The sequence below is a fragment of the Augochlora pura genome, chromosome 8 (assembly GCF_028453695.1).
Source record: "Augochlora pura isolate Apur16 chromosome 8, APUR_v2.2.1, whole genome shotgun sequence".
NCBI classification, from domain to species: domain Eukaryota; kingdom Metazoa; phylum Arthropoda; class Insecta; order Hymenoptera; family Halictidae; genus Augochlora; species Augochlora pura.
In genome coordinates, this window is record NC_135779.1 from 1,833,400 (window position 1) to 1,855,607 (window position 22,208).

At 47.2% G+C, this 22,208-nt stretch overlaps 1 protein-coding gene and 2 long non-coding RNA genes across 6 annotated transcripts; 1 reads left to right on the forward strand and 2 right to left on the reverse strand.

Moving 5' to 3' along the window:
• The first annotated feature begins 8,701 nt into the window (after nucleotides 1-8,701).
• Sur (Sulfonylurea receptor) lies at nucleotides 8,702-21,315 on the forward strand. 4 transcript variants are annotated; one of them, XM_078189201.1, is made up of 28 exons: nucleotides 8,702-8,836; nucleotides 9,231-9,482; nucleotides 11,773-12,039; nucleotides 12,143-12,245; nucleotides 13,422-13,652; nucleotides 13,796-13,978; nucleotides 14,128-14,274; nucleotides 14,341-14,727; nucleotides 14,789-14,951; nucleotides 15,021-15,199; nucleotides 15,270-15,401; nucleotides 15,469-15,721; nucleotides 15,822-15,927; nucleotides 15,992-16,253; nucleotides 16,382-16,732; nucleotides 16,952-17,193; nucleotides 17,264-17,329; nucleotides 18,517-18,608; nucleotides 18,688-18,905; nucleotides 18,984-19,205; nucleotides 19,284-19,465; nucleotides 19,548-19,719; nucleotides 19,809-20,049; nucleotides 20,123-20,250; nucleotides 20,308-20,495; nucleotides 20,566-20,669; nucleotides 20,735-20,931; nucleotides 21,009-21,315. In XM_078189201.1, exons 2-28 carry the CDS (start codon nucleotides 9,262-9,264, stop codon nucleotides 21,165-21,167), a joined length of 5,196 nt encoding a protein of 1,731 aa, XP_078045327.1. In that variant the 5' UTR covers nucleotides 8,702-8,836; nucleotides 9,231-9,261; the 3' UTR covers nucleotides 21,168-21,315. The 4 variants fall into 4 exon arrangements, with proteins under 4 accessions (XP_078045327.1, XP_078045329.1, XP_078045330.1 ...); XM_078189203.1 differs by lacking the exon at nucleotides 8,702-8,836 and having other exon boundaries at nucleotides 9,246-9,482; nucleotides 14,341-14,532; nucleotides 14,590-14,727; XM_078189204.1 differs by lacking the exon at nucleotides 8,702-8,836 and having other exon boundaries at nucleotides 9,246-9,482; nucleotides 11,776-12,039; nucleotides 14,341-14,532; nucleotides 14,590-14,727.
• Nucleotides 13,843-14,716, reverse strand: LOC144474412 (uncharacterized). The gene is made up of 3 exons (XR_013494744.1): nucleotides 14,580-14,716; nucleotides 14,038-14,346; nucleotides 13,843-13,968 (listed from the first exon to the last, which is right to left on the reverse strand). It is a non-coding gene; the product is annotated as an uncharacterized LOC144474412 (long non-coding RNA).
• Nucleotides 14,713-17,730, reverse strand: LOC144474408 (uncharacterized). Its single transcript, XR_013494741.1, has 5 exons — nucleotides 17,585-17,730; nucleotides 16,948-17,438; nucleotides 16,490-16,706; nucleotides 14,970-15,745; nucleotides 14,713-14,914 (listed from the first exon to the last, which is right to left on the reverse strand). It is a non-coding gene; the product is annotated as an uncharacterized LOC144474408 (long non-coding RNA).
• Nucleotides 21,316-22,208: the final 893 nt, after the last annotated feature.

The following is a 22,208-nucleotide window of genomic DNA, read 5'->3' on the forward strand; positions in this document are numbered from 1 at the left end:
AGACCGCGTATTACCGATCCGAGAACCAAAGAGGGAAAAGAGAAGAAAAAAAGATCGGAAGAGGAATCGGATGAAGCGGAGAGGTCCCCGATCCGGGGACGAAGGTCCGAATTCGGCGCACCGAATTGTCGGAAGAAGAGGACCGGCTTTCGGAAGAGAGAAAGGGAAAGGATTAGGGAAACGCGGATCGTCGGGAGATCGGCGGGAAGCGAACGCGCGCGTCGCGAGCCGGAAACCGGCAGCCATTCGTGCACAAGACCGGCCCTGCCGACACACGCGTGTGTACATAATATACGTCTATGTATGAAACACCCTATATCGATGATCTCTCTAGAAATCGGTTGCTATCGCGTGAGCGCAGTTTGTTTTAGTGGCCGGGTTTTTTTTATCATTTATTTTAATTGTATGATAGGAGATACAGAAAGAATGGATTTTGTATATAATTTGTTTTCGGGTGATTTTCCCTCAACAGATTCGGTTCAACATCGGTTCACGACTTTCTTTTCTTTTCGCGTAATTTTCCGTTGTTCACCACCCCCTCCCCCCCGATCGCGTTTCGAGATACTGCCGCTAACTAAGAAATGGCTGCCGGTCGGTGAACCCGAAAATCAGAGGGCACCGGAGTCGTGGATCGTTTTAAAGGGTTAGGGTAGCCCGGCGTTAGCGAACGGGGAACGCGAGGGAACAGAGGTAAAAGCGGTGGAGCGATGTCTTATCGGTAGGGTTTCTATGCCAAATACCGCGTGAACGAGTGCGTTTTGTATGTGTCTCTCTCTATCTGCGCGCGTGTGCATGTGTGCGTCTGTGTGCGTGTGTGCCGATGGAAAATCATCTTTCGAACACCGTTGATTCTGCTCCGAACAGGGTCTAGTCAAAACAGAAAGCAATCTCTACCGGCTTCTAAGACTACTAACCGAACCTTTTTTTATTGTTCTCCTTGAATACTCACTGTCTCGTTCACGGTCGGACCGACCTGTCGGCGCTCTGCGAACCTTGGCAGTTTGTCCTATCAAGAGTTCCACGGGTGAACCGACGCGTCGGAGGCCGAACGGGACGCTCCAGCTCTCTTATTTTGTCGCTCTCTGTCGGGTGAATTGAAAACGATGTGTTGGCGGACAGATTCGACTGTTTTAACTTAACTGGTCCCCCGATTCTTCATTGTTGATCCTCGACGTTCTCTTCGGCTACCGGCGAGGAGGATTTTCTAATCAATTGTCCGATAGGCAACTTCGATCATTTTTTTTTAATCATTTCTTTTGGAACGTTTACTTGAAAGATAATTATCGACTCTTGCGTTAGCACCTACGATTTTGTACATATTTTAACCAATTCTTGTGGATCGTATAAACACATACAAGCGTTGAACTCCTCGCTAGAAAGTCTGCCAACGACTTCCGGTAACTCAGGCGTTAACACGCTCGCGTCGATCGACTTACGAAATAAATTGAATAGAATTCTCGGTAGTAGACTTTATCGATCATAATCCTAACGTTTGGTATCAAGGATTCGTAATGGAACGAAATCGTTTGTTCCTGTTTTTAAGATCTTTGCAAGCCATACACGGATAGACAAATTTGACGACACGAAGCTTTACAAATTCAAGACTTTGTAAAGTCTTTAAAAGAAATTCGATGGCGAGCGTGTTCCACGAGTCGAGGGTAATCGTTTTGGAATTATTTTAGTATCATTTTGGTATCGTCGCGAAATCGTTTTGCAATCATTTGTTATCATTTGGTAGCTCACCGCCGTTAGTTTAACACTGACGCCTGCCGCGATTAGTTCGGCGAACCGACACGCGAGTCGTGAAACGATCAAATAGCTTCTCTAAGTTCCCGCGAGTCTCGAATCATTAATCTCGACGTTTCTTTTCTTTTCTTTACGCCTTGTTCTTCCATCGCGCTCAGTTCTCGCATTAAGTGACGAGCACCGAAAGATAGCTTCTCCGCGCCGTGTCTTCGATTGAGTTCCTCGATCGGGCAAACCGCGTTCTCGATCACCGCGATACTCCCCATCAACGCATTTCTTGATCGATCGAATCGAAGACGAACCTTACACGTGCACGCACACACACATACATACATACACACACACACACACACCTATATATACACACGATCGAAAACACGCAAGAACAAGTAACATACATAGAGACAGATTCATAGAGTACTCCTTTGCGGGGGCAAAACGCGAGAGGGAAATGGTACGCACATTGAGCCGAGTGAGTGATAATCCCTGTTAAATTATAGTTAAGTGGAGATTTATCGTAATAAAAGTAAATAAATAAATGAATAAATAAATAAATAAATAAATGAATAAATATATATATACGTATATACTATATATATATGCATATGTATTATATGTATACATAAGTATTATATATATATATATATACACATATATATTATATATATATATTGTGTGACTCAATATAAAAGCGTAAATGGGCAACGATTGCGAGTGATGTCCGAATGAACGTGTAGGTGCGGCAGAAAAGAAAGTTAGGCGAGAAAAGTAAAAGCGACAAATCGCGAGCGCGTGCAAATATAGGACGAAAGCGAGACAAGTAAACGGTGGGATATATTACAAAACTACGCGAAGAGTCATGCGAAATGGCCAAATATGACAAAGACGTTCTTTTTTCCTTTTTCATTCTTCATACTCTCTGTACCTTATCCCCCCCACTCTCTCAACACACATTCTCGCTTCTCCCTCTTTTCCATTCTCACGCATCTCTTATGCTCTCTATAAATATATCTCTCTCTCTATCTCCGACCCTGTCCGACTGTCGGACTCGATCGTTTCCCCGTCTTTCACCACGCTCTACTTCGTTTTCTGTCTCCGCTCCTTCGATTATACGTTCGGTTTATACGTTTTACCTTCAACATAGAGGAGAGAGCACGTCAGGTAGTTCTGCCGTCGGCTACGTTTTATATTTAGGTTTCTCTTGAATCTAATCGATCGATAGGCGATAGGTAATCTAGGCTATAGTGTACGTAGGCGCGGGGGGGCCCGTTCCTCACGTCGGGGGACAAGGGCCGTGATCAAACAAACGTTTACAAAACCCATACTCTCTCGTTGTCTTTCTTTCGTGTTGCGAGCGCTATCGGTACGTGTAAATACGGACGGAGAAAATGAAATTAGAGGCACGTATGTGTCGACTAAGATCGGATCGTTGAGCACAAAGAAGAAGAGGAGGAGGAAGATAATGATGATAGCGATGACGATAAAGGAGAGGAACAAGTAGCCGGAAGAGGAGACGAATACGCTATGAAGACTAGAAGAAGAATCACCGGGGAGATTCGGTGCATCCGGCGCGCAAGTTTTTTTCGGGGGAAAAGCTATCGACTTTCGGAGCAGTACCCCCGAAACAAATGATACACCGCATACTCATGATTCTTGTAAACGTTAAAATTAACGAGCGTAGATTTTAAACCGAGACTACAAAAATTGGTAAATGCTAGTGATACGAGAGCCGAGAGTGTAGTCGCGCGAGGCCCCGGTCCGAGAGGGAAATGGTCGGGAACGAATTGTCCGAAGTGGTGGTCAGAAATGGTCAGTAAACGGTCGGAGAACGGTAACCGGGAGAGGTTGCGTCGACTTTCTCGAGCGATTGCCCGTTTCCCTGCGGATCTGCCACGATCGTCCCTCGGCGTAACAGGGACGTTTTTACTTGTTAGTAGGGAGGTTCTCGAACGAACTTCTATGCTCGCGAAACGATTGATATTAGGGCGATTGCCACGGTATTAGACGATCGTCCCGCGGTCCGGTGGGACGCGTGGCAGGCCGGATGGCCCGACCGGAACACGTTCTATCCCTGTATATTGTACACTGTAATTACAATTTATACTTACTCGTAATCGATACCTTTATCGGTAGGCTATTACTACTAGTGGCTAGCGTAAGGTAAAGCTCAAATTCTAGGCGAGACCCAATTCGTCTTCGCGTCTTATTCTTCGTCACGAGTGCACAACTCCCTCGAGAATATCCCCACCCCCTCATGAGAATACCCCCGAGCCCCGTTAAACGTCCACCCAGCCGATCCTTCTTCTTGTTCTTCGTCGGCCGTATTTTTATCACGCAGGCCTATCGCGCACACCTTTATGACATTTATGTATCGTCGATGGATTCCCGGCTCTCACGGCTCTCCCCCCCTCGGCTGTTGCCCTTCTTCCGGTTTCTTTTTCTTCTGATTCGAACGTCTCGCGCCGCAAAAGGGAGAAGCCGCCCCCAACCCCGCGCGGATCTCGCTAAATTTGGTAACAACCGTACGTCGAAGCGGGGCCCCGGCCATCGCGTCGCGAATCTTAGAATGTATAACCGTTCCGTAATGGTAATTCGAATCGTAATTTAATGATAGTTCAGTTTGTACGCGGGGCGAGTCCGGGGACGAACACACCCGGCACGCGTGGATCTTTTCAGAAGCATTTTACACGTCGAGAAATTAAACGATAATTGTATTATAAGTGAACGTATGTTTGCCGCTGTCGAACAATTTTTATACAATACGTTAAAAGTAATGTAAAGCTATTCTTGAATTATTTTAATTTTATGGAGACATTTCAAAAATAAGAAAAGGCAACGGTGCTTTACGTTGAGCATAAATGATTGAAGCTGTAACGTTCGCTTCTGAAAGGAGACTTGCCGATGCCGCGTTCGCCCCCCGATCTGCGTAATTAATTAATAACACCCCATGCTCGTTCCAGAGGAACGGCGGATTAACTAATTAAATTGCTGTATAAAAAAAAGAGGCCCCGCGGATTAGGTCTAGCTGTGGGGGATGGACACAGATATAGGGTAGCGACCGTCCCCAGAAGTTGTCTTCGACGCTAGGAACGCCGATGTTAGCCCTCTTATACTCTAACGAATCCGCGTACGGAATAATGTAACCGCGTTCACAGAAGGTAGAAATCTCTCGGAGCCGAAGTTTGTAACGCTAGATGTGCCGACGACTACTACCGTCTCTCTCTCTCTCTCTCTCTCTCTCTCTCTTATTTTACCGAAATAATACTCGACTCCCATAGAAGCCCCCCCGTTAAATACTTAGAATACAGTTGTTCCCGATCCGTCAGGATCCTGTGTTTCGAATCGTTCAAAAGAAAAAAAACTATTTGTCGCGATTATCGGTCGACGAGATATCGAACAAAAATGGTCGGCGACCGCTTCGACGGGACCCCGTAACAACCGCCCCAGGGGAGCAAGAAGAATGTGTACTCCTCCTCGGTTCCCATCCCCCACCCACCCTCCATCCATCCATCCATCCATCCATCCATCTTGGTTCCACCGTACGCCCGATTCAAGCAGCTCTAGCGGGAGTAATCGCAGTGTAAAATAATCCAAGAGATGATACGATGATACGCACCGTAACGTTATACATATATAAATATTATTGATATAATAATACAATTAATGATTATGAGGCAGTAAAAGGGATTTAAACAACAACAAAAAAAAGAGAGGAAGAATTAAGATACCATTAAGAAGAATAAAAGGAAGAAACAGAAGCGGATCTTGACGAGGAAAAAATTACAATGACTAAACGTAACGACACATCTAACGAGCAACATATCCTAGCGTACTAGGCGGGGAAGGGGCGTACGCTCGAGATCCTCGTCGCGGACTTGTGGCCGAAAGCGTCTTTTCTCCTCTTATCTCCAAACTCTTTATCTCTCTCTCTATTTCTCCCATCTTTCGCTAATTTCCTCTCTATCTCTCTCTCTCTCTCTCTCTCTCTCTAAATATGTATATCTCTGTCTATGTTTCTCGTGAACGCACACTTCCGGACGAAGAGAAAGGCGTCGCGTAGGCCACGAGTCCGCTTCGCGGGGGATCTCGAGGACGACGAGCGCCGTGCCCCAAAAATCTTTTCTTTCCTCGAATTACGAGAGCGGGAAGGGGTGGCGAGGCGATCCTAAAAATAAGGGATGTTCCACGACATTAGGGCATCGAAGTTAAAATTAAGTCGAACGCGCGTGCGCGCGTACGAGAAGCTCGGGAAAGTCCGTGATCGAAGCCGATTTCCCTCGATCGGATCCGCGATCTCTCGGCCTGCGGCCCACGAGGAAGCTTCCTCATCGCGAGAGACGAGAAACCGCGCAAACTGTACATACGTGCTCCGGAGCAGGCGATAATTCTTGGCCGGTGTGTCGGTAGGCATTTTGTTTTGAACGCGTGCAGAGACGGGGGCTGCTTGTCGAATTAGTTATAGGTATATAATGTATAGCCGCGGCCGCGGGATCGTTGGTTCCGTGATTTTACGGGGTCGAAGGGATCGAGAGAAAAAGATAGATGATTTCTTCGATGACGGAACAAGCGTGTGGGGAATAACCAAATAGTAATGATAATAGCGAACGTGGCAAACGATTTACGCTAACGCCGCCACCAACCTGTTTTTCGCTTCCCTCGCAAGTGTACACGTTGGGAGGGGTTCGCGACCGGATACGCCACGGTATAACGACGATTTTACCTACAACGTTTCCGCTCGTGAATCTTCTTCCTCGGAAGCTGACCCGGTGCGGAGCGACCGTTCCGCGCGGGGGAAAATGTCAACACACGTTATACACGAAACAGGAGGATGAGACACGCGTGCGAACGCGAGTGCAGACGCAAACACAAATACACTCACACTCACACTAACACACACGCGAAGCGAAAATGTCGACGAGACGAAGAAGAAAACAAAAAAATAATACTAATAATAAAAATGCTCGGGTAACCGAGAAACACGTCAGGTATATATAAATGAATGTACGAAAGAACATGGAAACGATCAACTCGAACTTTAGTTGCAAAATAACTGATAGGAGTACACACACACACGAGGTGTCGTTCAGGAACACCTTTATCATTGTCTGATTTGATGATATTTTGTAAGTCTGGACCAGTTGTTAGGTTCTTATTACTCCCATAGCGACTTCTTATGGCGTATTTTCTCTGTATATTGTCAATGTTTATTATTAAATATTTTTCAAATAAAACCGACCGCTCTCTCTCTTTCGTTCTCCATACCCTCTTCCTTCCCACACCCCCCACCCGAGTACTCGACAATTTTCCGCGAGCAAAAGCGACGCTTGTTCGAGGAAATCGAATATTATTTCGAAGATCGAACCTCCGTTAAAAATAGACCAAGAGAGGATTCCATCGGCGAGCATCCGGTTCGGCCATGAAATGCCTTCGACGCTCTTTCTATTCGGGGAGGTACGTGCCGCACTGTTCGATTATTTTTTAACCCTTTGCGCTCGAGCGCCGCGCCGTTCGAGCCATTGCAGCTGCATCGTGTTTCGAAAGAATTTTTATATTATTAAACTCTGTCATATTTAAAATATTGTTAAAAATGCAAATGTTAATATACTAGGTATAGTAATCCATTTCGCGAGATTGTTTAAAGATAAAATGAAGTATATGAATCCTGTAAAATTGAAATACTGTGAAAGAAATGTCTCGGTACTGAAATTAAAATAGCCTCGAGTACAAAGGGTTAAGGAGCTCTACCGATCTTTTTAAAACCCTATCGACAATTAATTGTATTTTAAACGCAGCGTGCGGTCTTATTGCTTTTCGATAATAAAAAGATATAAATAATTAAGCTATCGAATAGCCTTTAACTAATTCGAATCTTTCGAAGAACCTAATCACTTTTGATAAGGAAACCATGTGTTACGACACTATGAATTTCCTGCAACGATCTCCGCGTCGACGCGAACACGTCGAAACGCGTGAAAGAAATGTCTGAACAGCTAAAAGACATTTCCTGTCTCGGAGAAGACAGTTTCTTCGGGAAACTACGGTGCGACCGGTCAGAGGATCATCTGGTCCTTATTTCTAATGAGTCACCGCGCCCAGGGAATTACCATTCCCATCACCGTTCGCCGCGATCGGTCTTCAACATTCCTCCACTTCCGTCTCTCTTGTCTCGTGTCTCGTCTCATCTGTCAGTAGTCCGCAGGCCGTCAGCGAGGAAAGACGCGTTCACCGGGCTCTGCGGCCGATCCTCGCTCACGTGCGTGACCGAATGGACCACGCTGTCTCGCGTTTCGCAAATCGAACAAGTGGTGTTCGGGTTCGGCACCACCCATTTCACCTAACAGACAGGTGGACGATAACGTAAATTCATTTAAAAGTAAAAGAATATTCTTTAACCGTCGAACGCTAAAATTTTTAATTGGTAAAAATTGTCGAGGCATACAGAGCTAGCTGTATCAATCATTTCTTAATTATATTGAACAACTTTTTAAACAATTTTCCAAGCAATGCGAACATTAGGCTCGCCGATGAATAATATCCGTCCCCGATCGCGTAAGTAGAGGAGCAGTTTCAGGAATCAAGAGGTCGATGAATCCCCGTGCCACGTGATCGCGGAATAATGTAAATATGATATAACGCGGCGGCCTACCTCCCGCACCACCGCGCGGCGCGAAGAACAATAAGACTGGCGCGACGCGTCGCGACTTTGCTCGCGGTTAAGCGACGTGTGCTCACCTGCTCGCGCACCGGCATACAGAAGAGAGTGACAATGATAAGAGAGAACGTGGCAATGGTGCGCCGGTCCCCGAAATTCGAGACGAAGGTCGCGCCGAGCTACGGATAGGCGCGTGACTTTACCCGGTGGAGAAAACGCTGACCGAACAAAATCGGCTGTCGGAAACCGCGCGCCGAAGAGGAACAACTGGGATCGTTGCTATCGGATGCGGATCCGGATTCGCGGCGCGAGAACGGTACGCGAATCGGCGCGTCGACGCAGCGAGAAACAGTGACATAACAGAAAAACCGAAGATGTACCGTGTTATCGTATAAATTATGCTAATCCGGCTCGATCAGATTCCGAACCAGGAGACACGTAAGTCTAGCCGCATCCTTGACTATCAACCTTTTTGCGTCGTAATCGCTCGCGAGCCGCGACTACTTCAAAATTACAATTAAAAGCGAAACGCTCGATGACTTATGTCAATGCATTCAATTTTTTACCTATTCAAATTCGGGCATAGTTTATGCTTATAATCATCGTAATCGATTTTTATTTGTCCTTAATATATCCTCGATTAGTTTATCTTTGTCCTTAATACGTCCTCGATTAGTTTATCTTTTTAGCACTCCTTTTGCCATCGACGCGCACACGGACACGTGCCGTTCGTAAACAAATGTGACAGCGACGGGCAAAATTCTTCGCGAGATCTATGCGTTCCCGTTGGTGGGCAGCTATAGCATAAGCCGCAGGGACCGAATATTTTTAGTCAGAGAACGGAGTGGTAACCAGAGGTAAAAATGGAGTTCTGCAAACGGCACAGGCTGCTGCACGTTCTGCCGCGTGCCGAACGGCGAATCGCTTGGTCCTGGCGAACGGAGAACGGCACGATCTTCCGGATCGTTGGCAGAGATCGTCCAGGGGACTGTCAGGTCGAGATCCTGAACGTTCTTCTGCCGTTGATCGCCGTTCTTCTAACGCTGATCGTTTGCCTGCGCCAGAAATGCGGCAAACGGCGCAAGTGAGTCTTCGAAACGAATGCGTTAAAGAGATTGCGCTAACGAGACTCCAATTTCACGATTAGGAAACGAGTTGTCGAAGGGCAATTAACCCTTTGCGAACGTATTAAGTTTATACATAAATATTAAGTTTGCTTAAAAATAGTATACAGAATTAAATAGAATAAATAAAATTCAATAATTCCTTTCTTAAATGTAGATATATATATAACGCGATAATAGCTTTAATTCTGTGTAAGAATAAAAGGAATAATTGAATAACTTCTGTGGCTGAGAGTAGACATACTCTAGAGTAGACAGAAAGGGTTAAGATACCAGCGATGTGTTCCCTTTTGGACGATTTTTCCGTCGATTTCTATTTGATCCCGGTTATGGGATCCGAGACCGAGCAACGGGTTTTTCAATTCTCGGGCGGGTGCGATGTTTAACTTTCGCGCAGCTACGTCCGACGATTTCCAGGTTCGGTTTGTTACGGTCGCGTTTCCGTGCTCTCAGTATTCAACGCTCGGCGCGGCGCGCTGTCAAACGCGTCGTCGCCGGTTTCGGGATCCTCGGGGAATACCCAGGGCCCAATTAGGACAAACTTTCAATTGAACGGAACACGCCTCGGCTCGGGTTGCGCTCCATGATTCAGAGGGCTGCGTTCTATTCGAACAATTTGCTTCAATTATCGCGGGGACCGTGGGGATTGCCCAGTTGATCGACGCGCGAGGAGTTACGGATCCGTCGATCTCGCGTTTTTTCCCTATTCGATCTCGTCTTCTTAAATGACATCGCGAGTCGCGCGATAGGATAGACGAGCGACCGAATCGTTCTCTCCGAATATTCTTCGCGCCGGCGAAGATAAAACTGTTCGTTTCGCGGAGGCGGTATTTAAATCTTCTTTAAACATTTACACACCGATCGAGTTCCACCGAGTACGTTTAATATTTCAGCCTCGTCTGCGAAAACCAACGCGGCGAACCTTCGACTTGTTTTTTTAATCGTCGGCTCCTCGGCGTACCGGAGAATTACGTATCGTTTGCGCTTTTTTGGATACTAACTAGTCGTAACAATAACTTAGCTAGTTGTAACTATCGTTTTCTTATCTTGGATTAGAAATAACATGTAAATGTAGTCTGTCGATGTGCGATACTTATTGCGTTATTGCTTTGAATCCTGACTTAGAGAAATAGATACCTTGCTACGTACATTTTAGTTTATTAGCTCATAGTCTAAAGGAACAATCGTTCTTTGTTTCCAGAAAAAGCTAGCACGAGCATGGAAAAAATAAGTCAGTATAAAAAGCCACTATATGAGGAACACGTGCGTACTCGCGGCGCGCGTAACGCGGTCATTTCGAAGAATCTTAATGAATTAAGATGGCCGCCCGTTTGTCCCGGTTCACCCGCTGGAAAATCAACGGCCGCCGCTTCCTATTCGCCGGCATCTCGAAACACGATCCTGAACGAACGTCTAACCTTCAACCAACATAGTTAACTTTCCAGTGACTTCGTAAAATGGTTAAACCTTGCTTCGAAACCAAAGCTTCGCTATAAATCCATCGAACGCGAGGAAAAATGTTAAAGAAATTTCGAAAGGCCGCTTAACGAACTACCGCCGAGTTTCACTGGCATCGTCGAAACCGGAATTATTCTGGTCGATCTGGTCGAATACGATTATAGGATTCTTCGTGATCCGCGTAAATATATTACGAATCTGAAAACTTGCTCGCGCACACCGCGGACCAGTAATACGTACAGGATCGAGAGGAAGAACGGCGGCCCGCCGAGCGGAAGTTGTCGGGCGACAACCTCGCGGCGATAAATTATTGCACACCTGCGGGAAGGTGGTTAATTAATTTTCTCGGGACTCGAAACGACCGTGTACTCTAGCGATAAAAATTCCGATCCCGTTTCGTGTTTCTGATTACCGGGAAATTAATTCGACGATTTTTTCTCTTCGCGGGAAATTGATAGATCGACGACGACGCGAGGCGACGCGACGCGGATGATCGATTGATCCCGTTCGAATCGTGCGTCATGGCGCCGCGATCGTCTGCGAGCCGAGAAACCTAATCGTCTGCTGGTATAATCGTGACGCAACGGCTTGCTGTGCTCCCGAATCGTGAAATTGAAGTTTCGTTACATACGGAGCGCCTTAGGTCGATACTCGGTTTTTCTAAGCAATACAAATATTCGCACACGATAATTAACTATCAATGAAATTAGAAAAAGGAGTATCGACGTAAGAATCTCATTGTAGAATTTATTCCTCGAACTTCGGAAGGTTTTTATTCTTGCTTTTCGTCAGCAGAAGCTCCAGAGGCTATCTTCCGTTTCACACAACCCGAACATCGCTCTGCCTATCGATCCTTTTGATCCTTTTCCTGGAGATCTGCGAGTCCATCCTGACGACCATATCCCTGTCGTCGATATTCACGATACTTGCGGTATTTTCTTGCTGGATCCTCCATCGGAGGACAGAGATCACTGGCAAAGATTCCGGGATCATTTTCACAGCAGCGATCTTCGCCGGTATTGGCTTGGCACGCTCTTGGAAGTGCATTTACCTATCCAGGTCCGTGGAATTATTAGATCGTGAAACAAAGCTTAAACTCTAAAGCCATTTCCTTCAATTAATTCTTCTTAATTTATTCGAATCGATTTCTCAATTTATCCAGGTACGGTCTATCGATCGCCCACGTTCGGTTCGCAACCGCTGCGTCGTCCGCCATTTTGTGCGGTTCCTTCGCCGTTCTGGACTCGTACACGCTCTATCTCACGGTAAGCATTACGGATTATCATCCAAGCTAGGGGTAGATGGGAACACGATTTTCCAGACCCGCCATGTTTCCCAACAGCTTCGAATTCACGGCCGCCTCTTGTATCCTCTGGCGGAAGCACCCGCGGGAATTAACGACGGAGCGGTTACAGCCTTATCGAGGAGAGCCCGGCCCGGCAACAACCGGGCGCAAACATTTGTTTTACATTTGCTCGGCTTGTTTGAATAATAGTGTTTATTATCGCGGCCCCCGAGTGTCGGGTTGATCGAGCGGCGAACGCTACTTTGCCGACACCCCCCCCCCTGCCGTCGCGCTGCTCTAAAACTAGACCGCAAAAATAGATGCGGAACTTCTGCGCCGTTTCGCGGAAATAAAACCGGGGGCCTGTTCGATTCTCGCTAAACCGTTGACGCGGCAACGCCGGCCGAACCCGCGCGGAGACATCCGGGCAAATATTTTTGTACCGGGCGCGATTTTTCTCGGGCGGATCTACGTACGCCGCGGCTAAACGCGGCTCCGCCGTTTTTAAACCTCTGCGTGATTCCGCGAAGTTGCGCGACGCATTGTTCTTTTGTTTCTTGGATTCGTTACGATTCATCGTTATCTGAATCTAGTACTCGGAGCTTTGTAACAATATCGAGAGATAGTCAACTGCGTTATATCGTTCGATGCGATCATGTTGGATAATAATGGCGCAAATAATAATAATGGCAGAGAATCGAAAAGATCACAATAAAATGCCGTCGATGGGGCTAGCGTTACCACGGAGCACCCAGTATAGAGTCGAAAAGTTCCGAGTACCGATCCGAGAAGCACCAAGAACCGAACGCCGAGTCGAATAGTACCCATTTCCTCGAGCCGATCGATTCGATCAAGAAATTCTCGGTAGCGCCGACACGCGACACTGGCCCCCTCCCCTGCTCCCGTCGAATTGGCCGCGAACCAGACAGCATATTTCACGTCTAATTATAATCGCGTTAAGAGCACGCCTCTTCGATGGGCTGGCAAACGCTCTCGTGATTCCAGGCCCGCTCGCGCTCCGAATAAACGTTTTCACGCGCATCCTCGCTCCTTGACCTACTAAAACGACGCGAGCCGCTGGCTGCTGGAGCGTGGTGCCAGCAGATCGCTCGAGACACTCTACATATGCGGAAAGCCGTTTCTCCTGTTGCTCTAGACTAGGCGAAAGAGGCGATACCTGATCGGACAGGAGGCGGACGAGCGTGGAACCGTTTACAGGCACTCCGAGGCGACCTTCGTCGGCAGGATCACCTTCCACTGGGTGGTCAGTCTGCTGTCGAAGGGCTACGAGGCTCCCTTGGAGTGCCAGGACCTTGGCCAGCTGCCCGAGGAAGAGTCCGCCGCTCGGCAGTTCGAAAAGTTCAAAGCGGTCTTCGACGGGGAGAGGGTAAGCGACGCGCGACCGGAATTTTATGCTTTTCCCTTCGACGTTTCCGCTTTTCCGTTCGCTGTTTTTGCGATTCGCATTGGAACACTGGTCTCGTAGTAGGGTAGATAAGAAGCGTATTAACGTAGCGACTTTTATCGAAGGGGAAGAAGCAGTTATCCCTTTGGCGATGTTTCTGGAAACGAGTATGGTTCCCCTTCGCTGTCGGAGGGTTCTTGAAGCTCCTTGGGGATGCTGCAGCCCTCGTCGGGCCAATGACCATTTCGAAAATCTTGGATTACGTCGCCGTCACGCAGAACGGAACGAATCATCGAACCTATCGAGTAGTAAATATTATATAATATCATATAATAAAAATAACACAATATAATGTAATATATTCGACCTATCGAAATAGGTTGAAATATTATCGACCCTCCATTGAACCGCCAAGTTATCTGAGTTAATCAAAGCGTCGAAATATGAACGTTTCCAGAGCGCCATGACGTTCGCGGAGGTCCTCGACAACGGCTACTTCCTGGCACTGCTGGCGTTCGTCTTCGCTCTGCTGCAGAGCACTCTGAGCCAGGCCTCCACTCACGTTCTCTGCGTCGAGGGGATACGTTTGAAGACCGCTCTTCAGGTAGGCTCGATCGTCGAGAACCGATCTCTGAAGGCTTCCCATCTGTAATTCGATGTTGCGCGGCAGGCCCTCCTGTACGATAAAGCATTGCGATTGTATTCGTTGAGTATCGACGAGGACCTCGAGAAAGATAGGGAACAGCAGAAGAGTCAGCAGACGGCCGACATGGGCACTCTGACGAATCTGGTGTCCGAGGACGCTTACAACGTGATGAGCTTCTTCTGGATCGGCCATTACACTTGGGCCATTCCATTGAAGGTAAACCCAAGTCCTCGGTTTTCCCAGTCTCTACAAACTAACCTTACCCGATTGCAGATCGCCGTGATAGTCTCCCTGCTCTACGCGAAGCTGGGCATCAGCGCCATCATCGGCGCGCTCTGTTGCATCCTTCTGGTCACTCCCATGCAATTGATCCTCGGGAAGAAAATGTCGGGGAACTTCAAATCCGTCACGGTATTTCTCCATCACGCGTCCTCTATCTTCCGAATCGATCCGACGAATTGAATTTCTTCAGAGCAGAAGCGATGCGAGGCTGGGTCTTGTCAACGAGATACTCCAGGGGATGAAGCTGGTGAAGCTCCGAGCCTGGGAGGACATCTTCGAGCGGAAGATCGCGGCGACCAGAGACGAGGAGCTGAAACTGCTGGACAAAGACTCGGTCTATTGGGCTCTGATCAGTAAATTCGATTTCTTACGTTAACGAAATTTAACGGGGCCGTCCCTGACGCAATTCTCGTCGCCGCTAGATTTCCTCTCGCACGCTTCCTCGGTCCTGATGACGCTATTCACGTTCGGAGCCTACTATTGGCTGGAGGACCGCAGCCTGGAGGCTGGCAGCGTTTTCGCCGGCTTGGCACTGTTCTCGCAGCTCACCGTCCCTCTTTTGATCTTCCCGGTGACGATACCGATCATCATTAACGCAATGGTGAGCCGACTATAAGGTGGCCATCCCCGTCCCCTTGTTCTCCTTCGCTCATCAGCGACGTTTCTTCTAGGTATCCACGACGAGGATGGAAGACTTTCTTCAACTCCCAGATATGGAGAACGTTTTGCCGAATCTTGGGGACAGGAGGTCGGAAGCTATCGACGACATATCGTCGGGGACCGATTCCGTCGAGGAGAGCACCGTGAGTCTCGGCGAATTCGTTTTGAAACGACAAACCTCGTCTTCTTCTGAAGTTCGAGTTCTTCAAGGTAGCAGCGACGAAGCTGTCCAGCGACGCGACCTACGGATCGTTGGGCAACATCGAGGAGGATGAGGAAGACGGAGAGTCCGGCGGTTCGAAGGACTGCCGTTGCCGAGTTACCATAGACTCCTCCGTGGACACGGTGTTCGAAAAAGATGCGGAAACTCCGGTCCTCCGAATCAAGGAATGCGCGTTCTCCGTACGATGCTCCGAGGAGGGACAGCTGCCGATGTTGATCCAGGAGCTCGACTTCCCGCGTGGTAATTTGAAACTTATGGACATAGCTGCGAAATTAAATTTTTCATTCATTTTCTTCGATCTTCGTAGACTTGGTCCGATTAATTTGCGACTCGCTTTCAGGCCAGCTGACGCTTATCGTCGGGAAAACCGGAAGCGGAAAGACGTCCCTGCTGCTGGGGATGTTGGGGGAGATCCAGAGGACGTCGGGATCGATCGAATGGAGCAAGTGAGTTGCCTCGCGAATCGCTCGAATCGACGTCCGCTGAACTGATCGAAATATTTCGAAATAGGAGCTCGAAAATAGCCTATGTAGCTCAGAAACCCTGGCTCCTGAACGCAACCTTAAGGGACAATATCCTCTTTGGATCAGCCTACAAACCGAAGCGGTACCGAAGCGTGCTGAAGGCCTGCGCCCTGCAACCGGACATTGAAGTCCTGCCGGGACAGGATCTAACGCGGATCGGCGAAAACGGGATCAATCTAAGCGGTGGCCAAAAGCAAAGGGTCGCTATAGCTCGGGCCATCTACAGCGACGCGGACATAGCGATTATGGTTAGTTTGCAATGGCAAAGAGTCAGACTCCTGGCAGAGATTTTTAATAATAAATTATTCGGTATAAATGTCGTTAGTCTAAACTCCTTCTCTTCTAAGAAATAATTTTAACCCTGAAACGCGTGCAGGACGATCCTCTGTCCGCCTTGGATCCCCAAGTAGGCCAGCAAATCTTCGACCAGGGGATCCGGAAACTACTGCTAAGAACTGGTCGTACTGTCATAATGGTTACTCACCGGCTGGATTTGTTGTCGACCGCTCATCAGGTGATCGTCATGGATGATTGCCGGGTTAGAGCCACGGGCACCAAATCTGCGATCGAAGAGTCGGATCCAAAATTAGCTACCGAATGGAGGAAAGCAGTGACGAGGCAGCAAGATGGGCAAAATTCTCACAGAATCGCCAGGGACTGGTGGTCTCTGTTGAGGCTGGTCTCCAGAATAGGCATCAACGCTAAACATAAAAAGGATGCACGTGTGGTAAGTGTCTGAGTGTAACGAACCGCTACTGTTTGTACCAGGACACGGAATTAACCGCCACGTAATATGAAATCCGCGAAAGCCACGCCTTTGGCTCACGTGAGAGAGAGAGACGCGCGACGTAAGTCTGGAGGCGTGGGCCTCGCGGTCCCTATATTGCGTACCGGTTAATTCTGAGTCTCGATTCATATTATACGAAAGTTAATCGTGTTTACCCAGAATCCGCCAGCCTTCGTGCCTCTTAGAATGCGAAGGACCACGCTTTCAGGGTCAAGCTACCTGACCCCTGACCTCACAGATCTTCCAGTACCAACGGACGAGTGGAACATCGCGGAAAAGCCGTCCAAATTCCATCCAAACGCTACCAGATCCATTAGCCTGCAACCACAAAGGCGGCCACCTCCTGTTCTTCGTCAAAGCAGCACTCCGACCATGCTCGAAAGCGGCCATGTCGCAACCAGGTAGTCATTGCATTTTATAATGCCAGGTATCATTTTGATTACATTGATTCCAAAAGTCTTTTTTCTTCAGGAAAAGGAACAACACCTTCGACAATGGACAGACCAGTGGCGTTTTCAGACAAATATTCTCCGGCAGGTTAGTTCCATTCCAATTGCTATTATTACGATAAGTAATATCCAATTTGTTTCCAACTTCATGTTTGAGAAACCGAAACGAGATATCCTTCGCAATCACCTGTAATCATCTTTCGCATATCCTTGTTCGAATTAATTAGATACGAATGATATCATCGTTATATGAAAACAAATGTTCACATTGCAAGACGTAATTAGTTTACTCTTTGAAATTTGATTCACTATTACGGTAACTAATTACATCCTGCGTTATTACCGTTTGGTTTTCTTGCAAGATAACGGTGCAGCAGATTCTTCTGAACAGTTCTGTGCCCTTGGTTTACTCTTCTGTGTCCTAATTTATTTATTTAAACCAAAATTAATATTTTTATAAGACCCTGCATTGTTTACACGTAGGTGGTTTCGGCGCCTCTCGTGGAGAAACGTCGAAGCTCTTTTTGGGGTCCGTATAGCGCCATTTAGTCCAGTGGCAAAACGCTGAAACTGTTCGCCAAATTACCAACATCCAATTTTGACTAACAGTTTGAGCGTTTTGCCACTGGACCAAATGGCGCTGTACGGACATCGGAAAGAGCTTCGACGTTTCTCCACGAGAGGCGCTGAAACCACCTACGCGTAAACAATGCAGGGTCTTATAAAAATATTAATTTTATAAATATTAACCTAACTTTAGGTTAAGTTAGAGTAAGTTGGAATGTTTTCTATCGGTAAACATAGTGTTTGTTTTGGGACCTATGGGCTACATATAAGTAGCCTACGGCCACTTTATAATCTTTTATTGAATAAAGATGTTCACAACATTAAATAAACCTTTATTATATTGCATAGATACAGGAGAGGACCCTGAATACTTCGCTATCCACAAAATGTCCTTCATTCCTAATTATTAATCTCCTCAAATGGGAGAGATTCGGTTGCTGTTACACCACGTTATAGAACGATTCAAAAGAGAAATAATGATTTATACTTAAACGTTATACCAGTATCTTGCAATTAATTCAGTAAAACCCAATTTTCGACATATATCCGCAGTCTAATCACGTTAACTAATAACACGTTAACTTGAACTTTCTCTCGCTTCTAGAATCGTCGCGCATCCTAATGAATTGACCTTGAACAGAAAAAAGAACGCCCTACGCAAATTAATGCCGTCCAGCAACGACTGACAAACGTAATTCATTTCTACAGGTCTAACCAGGTGTGCGAGCAAGATCATCTTCCGGTGAAGAGATTACTGTCGGTGGAGTCCAAGGGAGCGGAAAGCAATGATACGGAAGAAAGTTAGTAGATCTCTTATTCATCGGTATTATCATAGAAATTCTATATTTAATTGCTGATGCGAGATTATTGATGCGGCAGGAAGTTACGATGCGGAAGATTACGAGTCCTACGAAGACAGGTGTGGAATGGTCACCAGAACAATATGCATAGATTACTCGAAGGCAGGAGGTTGGATACCCGGTTTGATCTACATGGGTCTGGCAATCCTCTGCCAAATCCTCCGTGTCTATACAGACCTGTGGCTGAGCTGCTGGACGGATCGAGAAAGAGATACTTTGGTCGAGGGAGAAGAAAACGTAATCGCGAAAAGTTTCTGTTCACCACTAATTAAACAATTGGATTCATACTCTGATAAAATCCTATTGAAATTCCAGACTTGGTTCTACTTCAGGGTCTACTTGTCCCTATCCATGGGCTCTATACTACTGTCTTTCGCGTGCAACGCAGTTGGTCAATGGACAGGCGCTAGAGCCAGGAGGCAACTACACGAGGAAGCAATTTCCAAACTCCTCAGAGTGCCTTTGTCGTTCTTCGAATACAACCCCGTTGGAAAGATCCTGAGTAGATTCAGCGCCGACATGGGTGTCATAGATAAGGTTCCTATGCACAGAATATTATAGCGAAGAAAGCATTCGATTGGATGATTCGAGAATCAACTGTGATTTTTGTTAAAGAAATTATCCACGTCGATCCAGAGACTGACATTCTTCGTTTTACTGTGCGGATCGGCGATCACGGTAAACGTAATCGTCTCGCCGTGGTTCCTCGTCGCAGCTCTGCCCACCTGCGCAATCTATTACCTGGTCCAAAGATTTTATAGGCGCAGCGCGAGACATTTGCAACGATTGGACGGCAGGTTCGTCCAATGCCATCTAGTCCATTGTAAAATTGGGAGATAAAGATAGAGGTTGAAAAGAGAGTAATTGTGAATTTTCCAGCACTCGATGGCCAATTGCGACCCATTTCTCCGAGACTTTGGCAGGTCTAGCCACGTTGAGAGCCTCGAAACAGGAGAATCGATTTATGGATCAGGCTACCAAGTGTTTGGACATCAACACGAACGCGTTTTTACTTTTGAATGCGAGCAGTCGATGGTTGGGCATTGCATTGGTAAGAGAACCAATGGAAACTATAGCAACTCGGAATAACCATTTTGCGTGTGAAATCGTTTATTATAATTTCGTCCTGGTAATTTTTAGGATTACTTAGGTGCCGTAATAGTGGTTGCAGCAACGTTCGCCGCATTAATTTCTGCCGAACTCTATCCAAGTCGCGTGACACCGGCTCTGGTAGGTTTAGCGATCAACTATACGCTTCTGGTACCCATCTATCTGAATTGGGTGGTGAAGTTCACCGCGGAGATCGAGATGTATATGGGCAGCGTGGCAAGGATTTCCGCTTACAGGCACGCCGACTCCGAAGATTATCAAGACGAAGACGGTAGTTCCTTTTCAATCTTGCTATCTCTCTATATTCTCCCGTTCGCAATTCGATGTTCCGAAATTTTTTTCAGGCCACCGGGTGCCAGAACTCTGGCCCAGCAAAGGCGAAATCATTTTTGATGATGTATCTCTGATATACCACACGCAAAAAGAACCAGCCATCTCCAACTTGTCTTTGAAGATTCCAGCAGGTCAAAAGGTAAGGTACTGGAAAATCACCATCGAAAATCATATATCCTTCGATTATTTCTTTTAGATTGGTGTCTGCGGAAGAACCGGAAGCGGCAAGTCCTCCACGATGATGGCGCTATTTCGTTTAGTAGAGATTGTTCAAGGCAGAATCCTGATCGACGGAGTAGACGTTCGGCGGTTACCTCTGAAAACTCTTCGATCTAGGCTATCAGCGATTCCTCAGGACGTGATCATGTTCGGTGGCACCATTCGGTAAATTTTAATTCATTCCTCCAGCGACGTTCACGTAAAAATGAAATCACGAAGATTAAACAATTGACAGTGAAAATTTGGACCCTCTCGGCGAGCACGACGATCGAGAACTCTGGAATGCGTTAGAAATCGCCCAGATCAAGGATGTCGTTGCTTCGCACCCCGAAGGCCTTGGTAAGTATGTTCTACCCTCTTACTAGCTCGCACCATATATCGAAGCATTTTCTCTCTGATATTAGACTTCGAGGTACGCGAAGGCGGCGAGAACTTCTCTTCGGGTCAGCTGCAGCTGCTCAGCATGGCTCGCGCGATCCTCCGGATGTCGTCCATCGTCGTCCTCGATGAGGCAACCAGCGGGCTGGACGTCGCCACCGAGAAGTCGCTTCTGAAGACGGTCTCAGCCACCTTCGAGAACAGAACCGTGATCGTTATCGCGGTAACCTCTTTGCCGCGACACATTATCTCCCAAATCCCGAGAGCAAACACAGCACCACCCAGATTTTCACTTTCCAGCACCGTGCGGCCGCACTCCTCGACTGCGATCGCATAATCGTGTTCCACGAGGGCAAGATCGTCGAGGACGGGTCGCCGATGGATCTATCCGGACGACCAGGAGGCTTCTTCGCGAACATGGTCAAGTCCAGTGATGGGAAAGAGGACACGGTCAGATGAGAGCGAGGAATCTTCACGAAAAGACTGGTTGCTCCGGTCCGTTCGCGAGGAGTATTTATTTTTGATATGCGAGATAAGCAGCGCGTGGCGAGAACTCGTTGCCGTCTTACCTTTTTTATGTCGTAATAAAATGGTCGTTGATCGACTACATACTCCCGTTTCTCTACTTCGCGAACGACTCATCCTGTCCATATCCCGTTTCTAGTTGTCGTCTCGGCTGCGACGTTAATTAGGAATTGCATCATTCGCGCAGTAATCGCGATTACATAAAGTCGATTACAGAATCAAGCGATCGATGACCAAGAAACATCGACTCCTCCGGGATCATCGATCGCCGCGCTTTAAATTCGGGGGAGAACCGGAATCGTTGATCCTGGAGCATCTCGAAACACCGATCGCTCGCAGAAGAAATGTCCACGGACGATCAAATTTGATAATTGATTTCGTAATGGAAATGTACCTTCCGGTCCGGCTTCAGCGACAGGGTATCGATCGTGGTCAGTCCACTTGTGGCCGACGAGCGACGCGCGACGCACGACGGTGGCCAGCGGACAAGGTGCCAAACGATAATAATTACCAATACCCCCACGGCAACACGGTATCGCACTATCACGCGCCGCGATGGAAAACGTGCGCCTGTTTTTCTGCCAGTAGCATCGAGACCGGTCTGTCGATAGCTTGCCGGCACCCGGGTGTACGCGTGCGAAGGTTTCGTCGCTCTCGCGATCAGCTCTATTTTTGAGGTCCTCGGAATACCTCCGGAAACGTTGTATGCTCCTTGGATCATCTTCTCTCTGTGATTACTCTGATTAACTTTTCGCGTCGCGAGGAAAACGCGAGTGCCGGTTCGCAAAAAAAAATATGAAAGCTCCCACGACGAAGGCTTGCAATTAGAGCTACGGTGGAAGCAGAGAAAATCTTTGGCTCATTTATCTCATGATGGAAGGCGTTGAACAGAGATAGTTTGTGTCCTGTATAACGTCAGTTGATCCTTTTGAGAACTATCGTCGATATATCAAGTATGTTGAATATCGCAGAAGC

Coding starts and splice junctions, on each gene's coding strand:
- Sur (XM_078189201.1), top strand. CDS start 9,262: ATGGAGTTCTGCAAACGGCACAGGCTGCTGCACGTTCTGCCGCGTGCC. Junction 13,653..13,795: donor CGGTCTTCGACGGGGAGAGG/GTAAGCGACGCG, acceptor CTTTTATCGAAG/GGGAAGAAGCAGTTATCCCT. Junction 18,906..18,983: donor TGGTCGAGGGAGAAGAAAAC/GTAATCGCGAAA, acceptor TTGAAATTCCAG/ACTTGGTTCTACTTCAGGGT.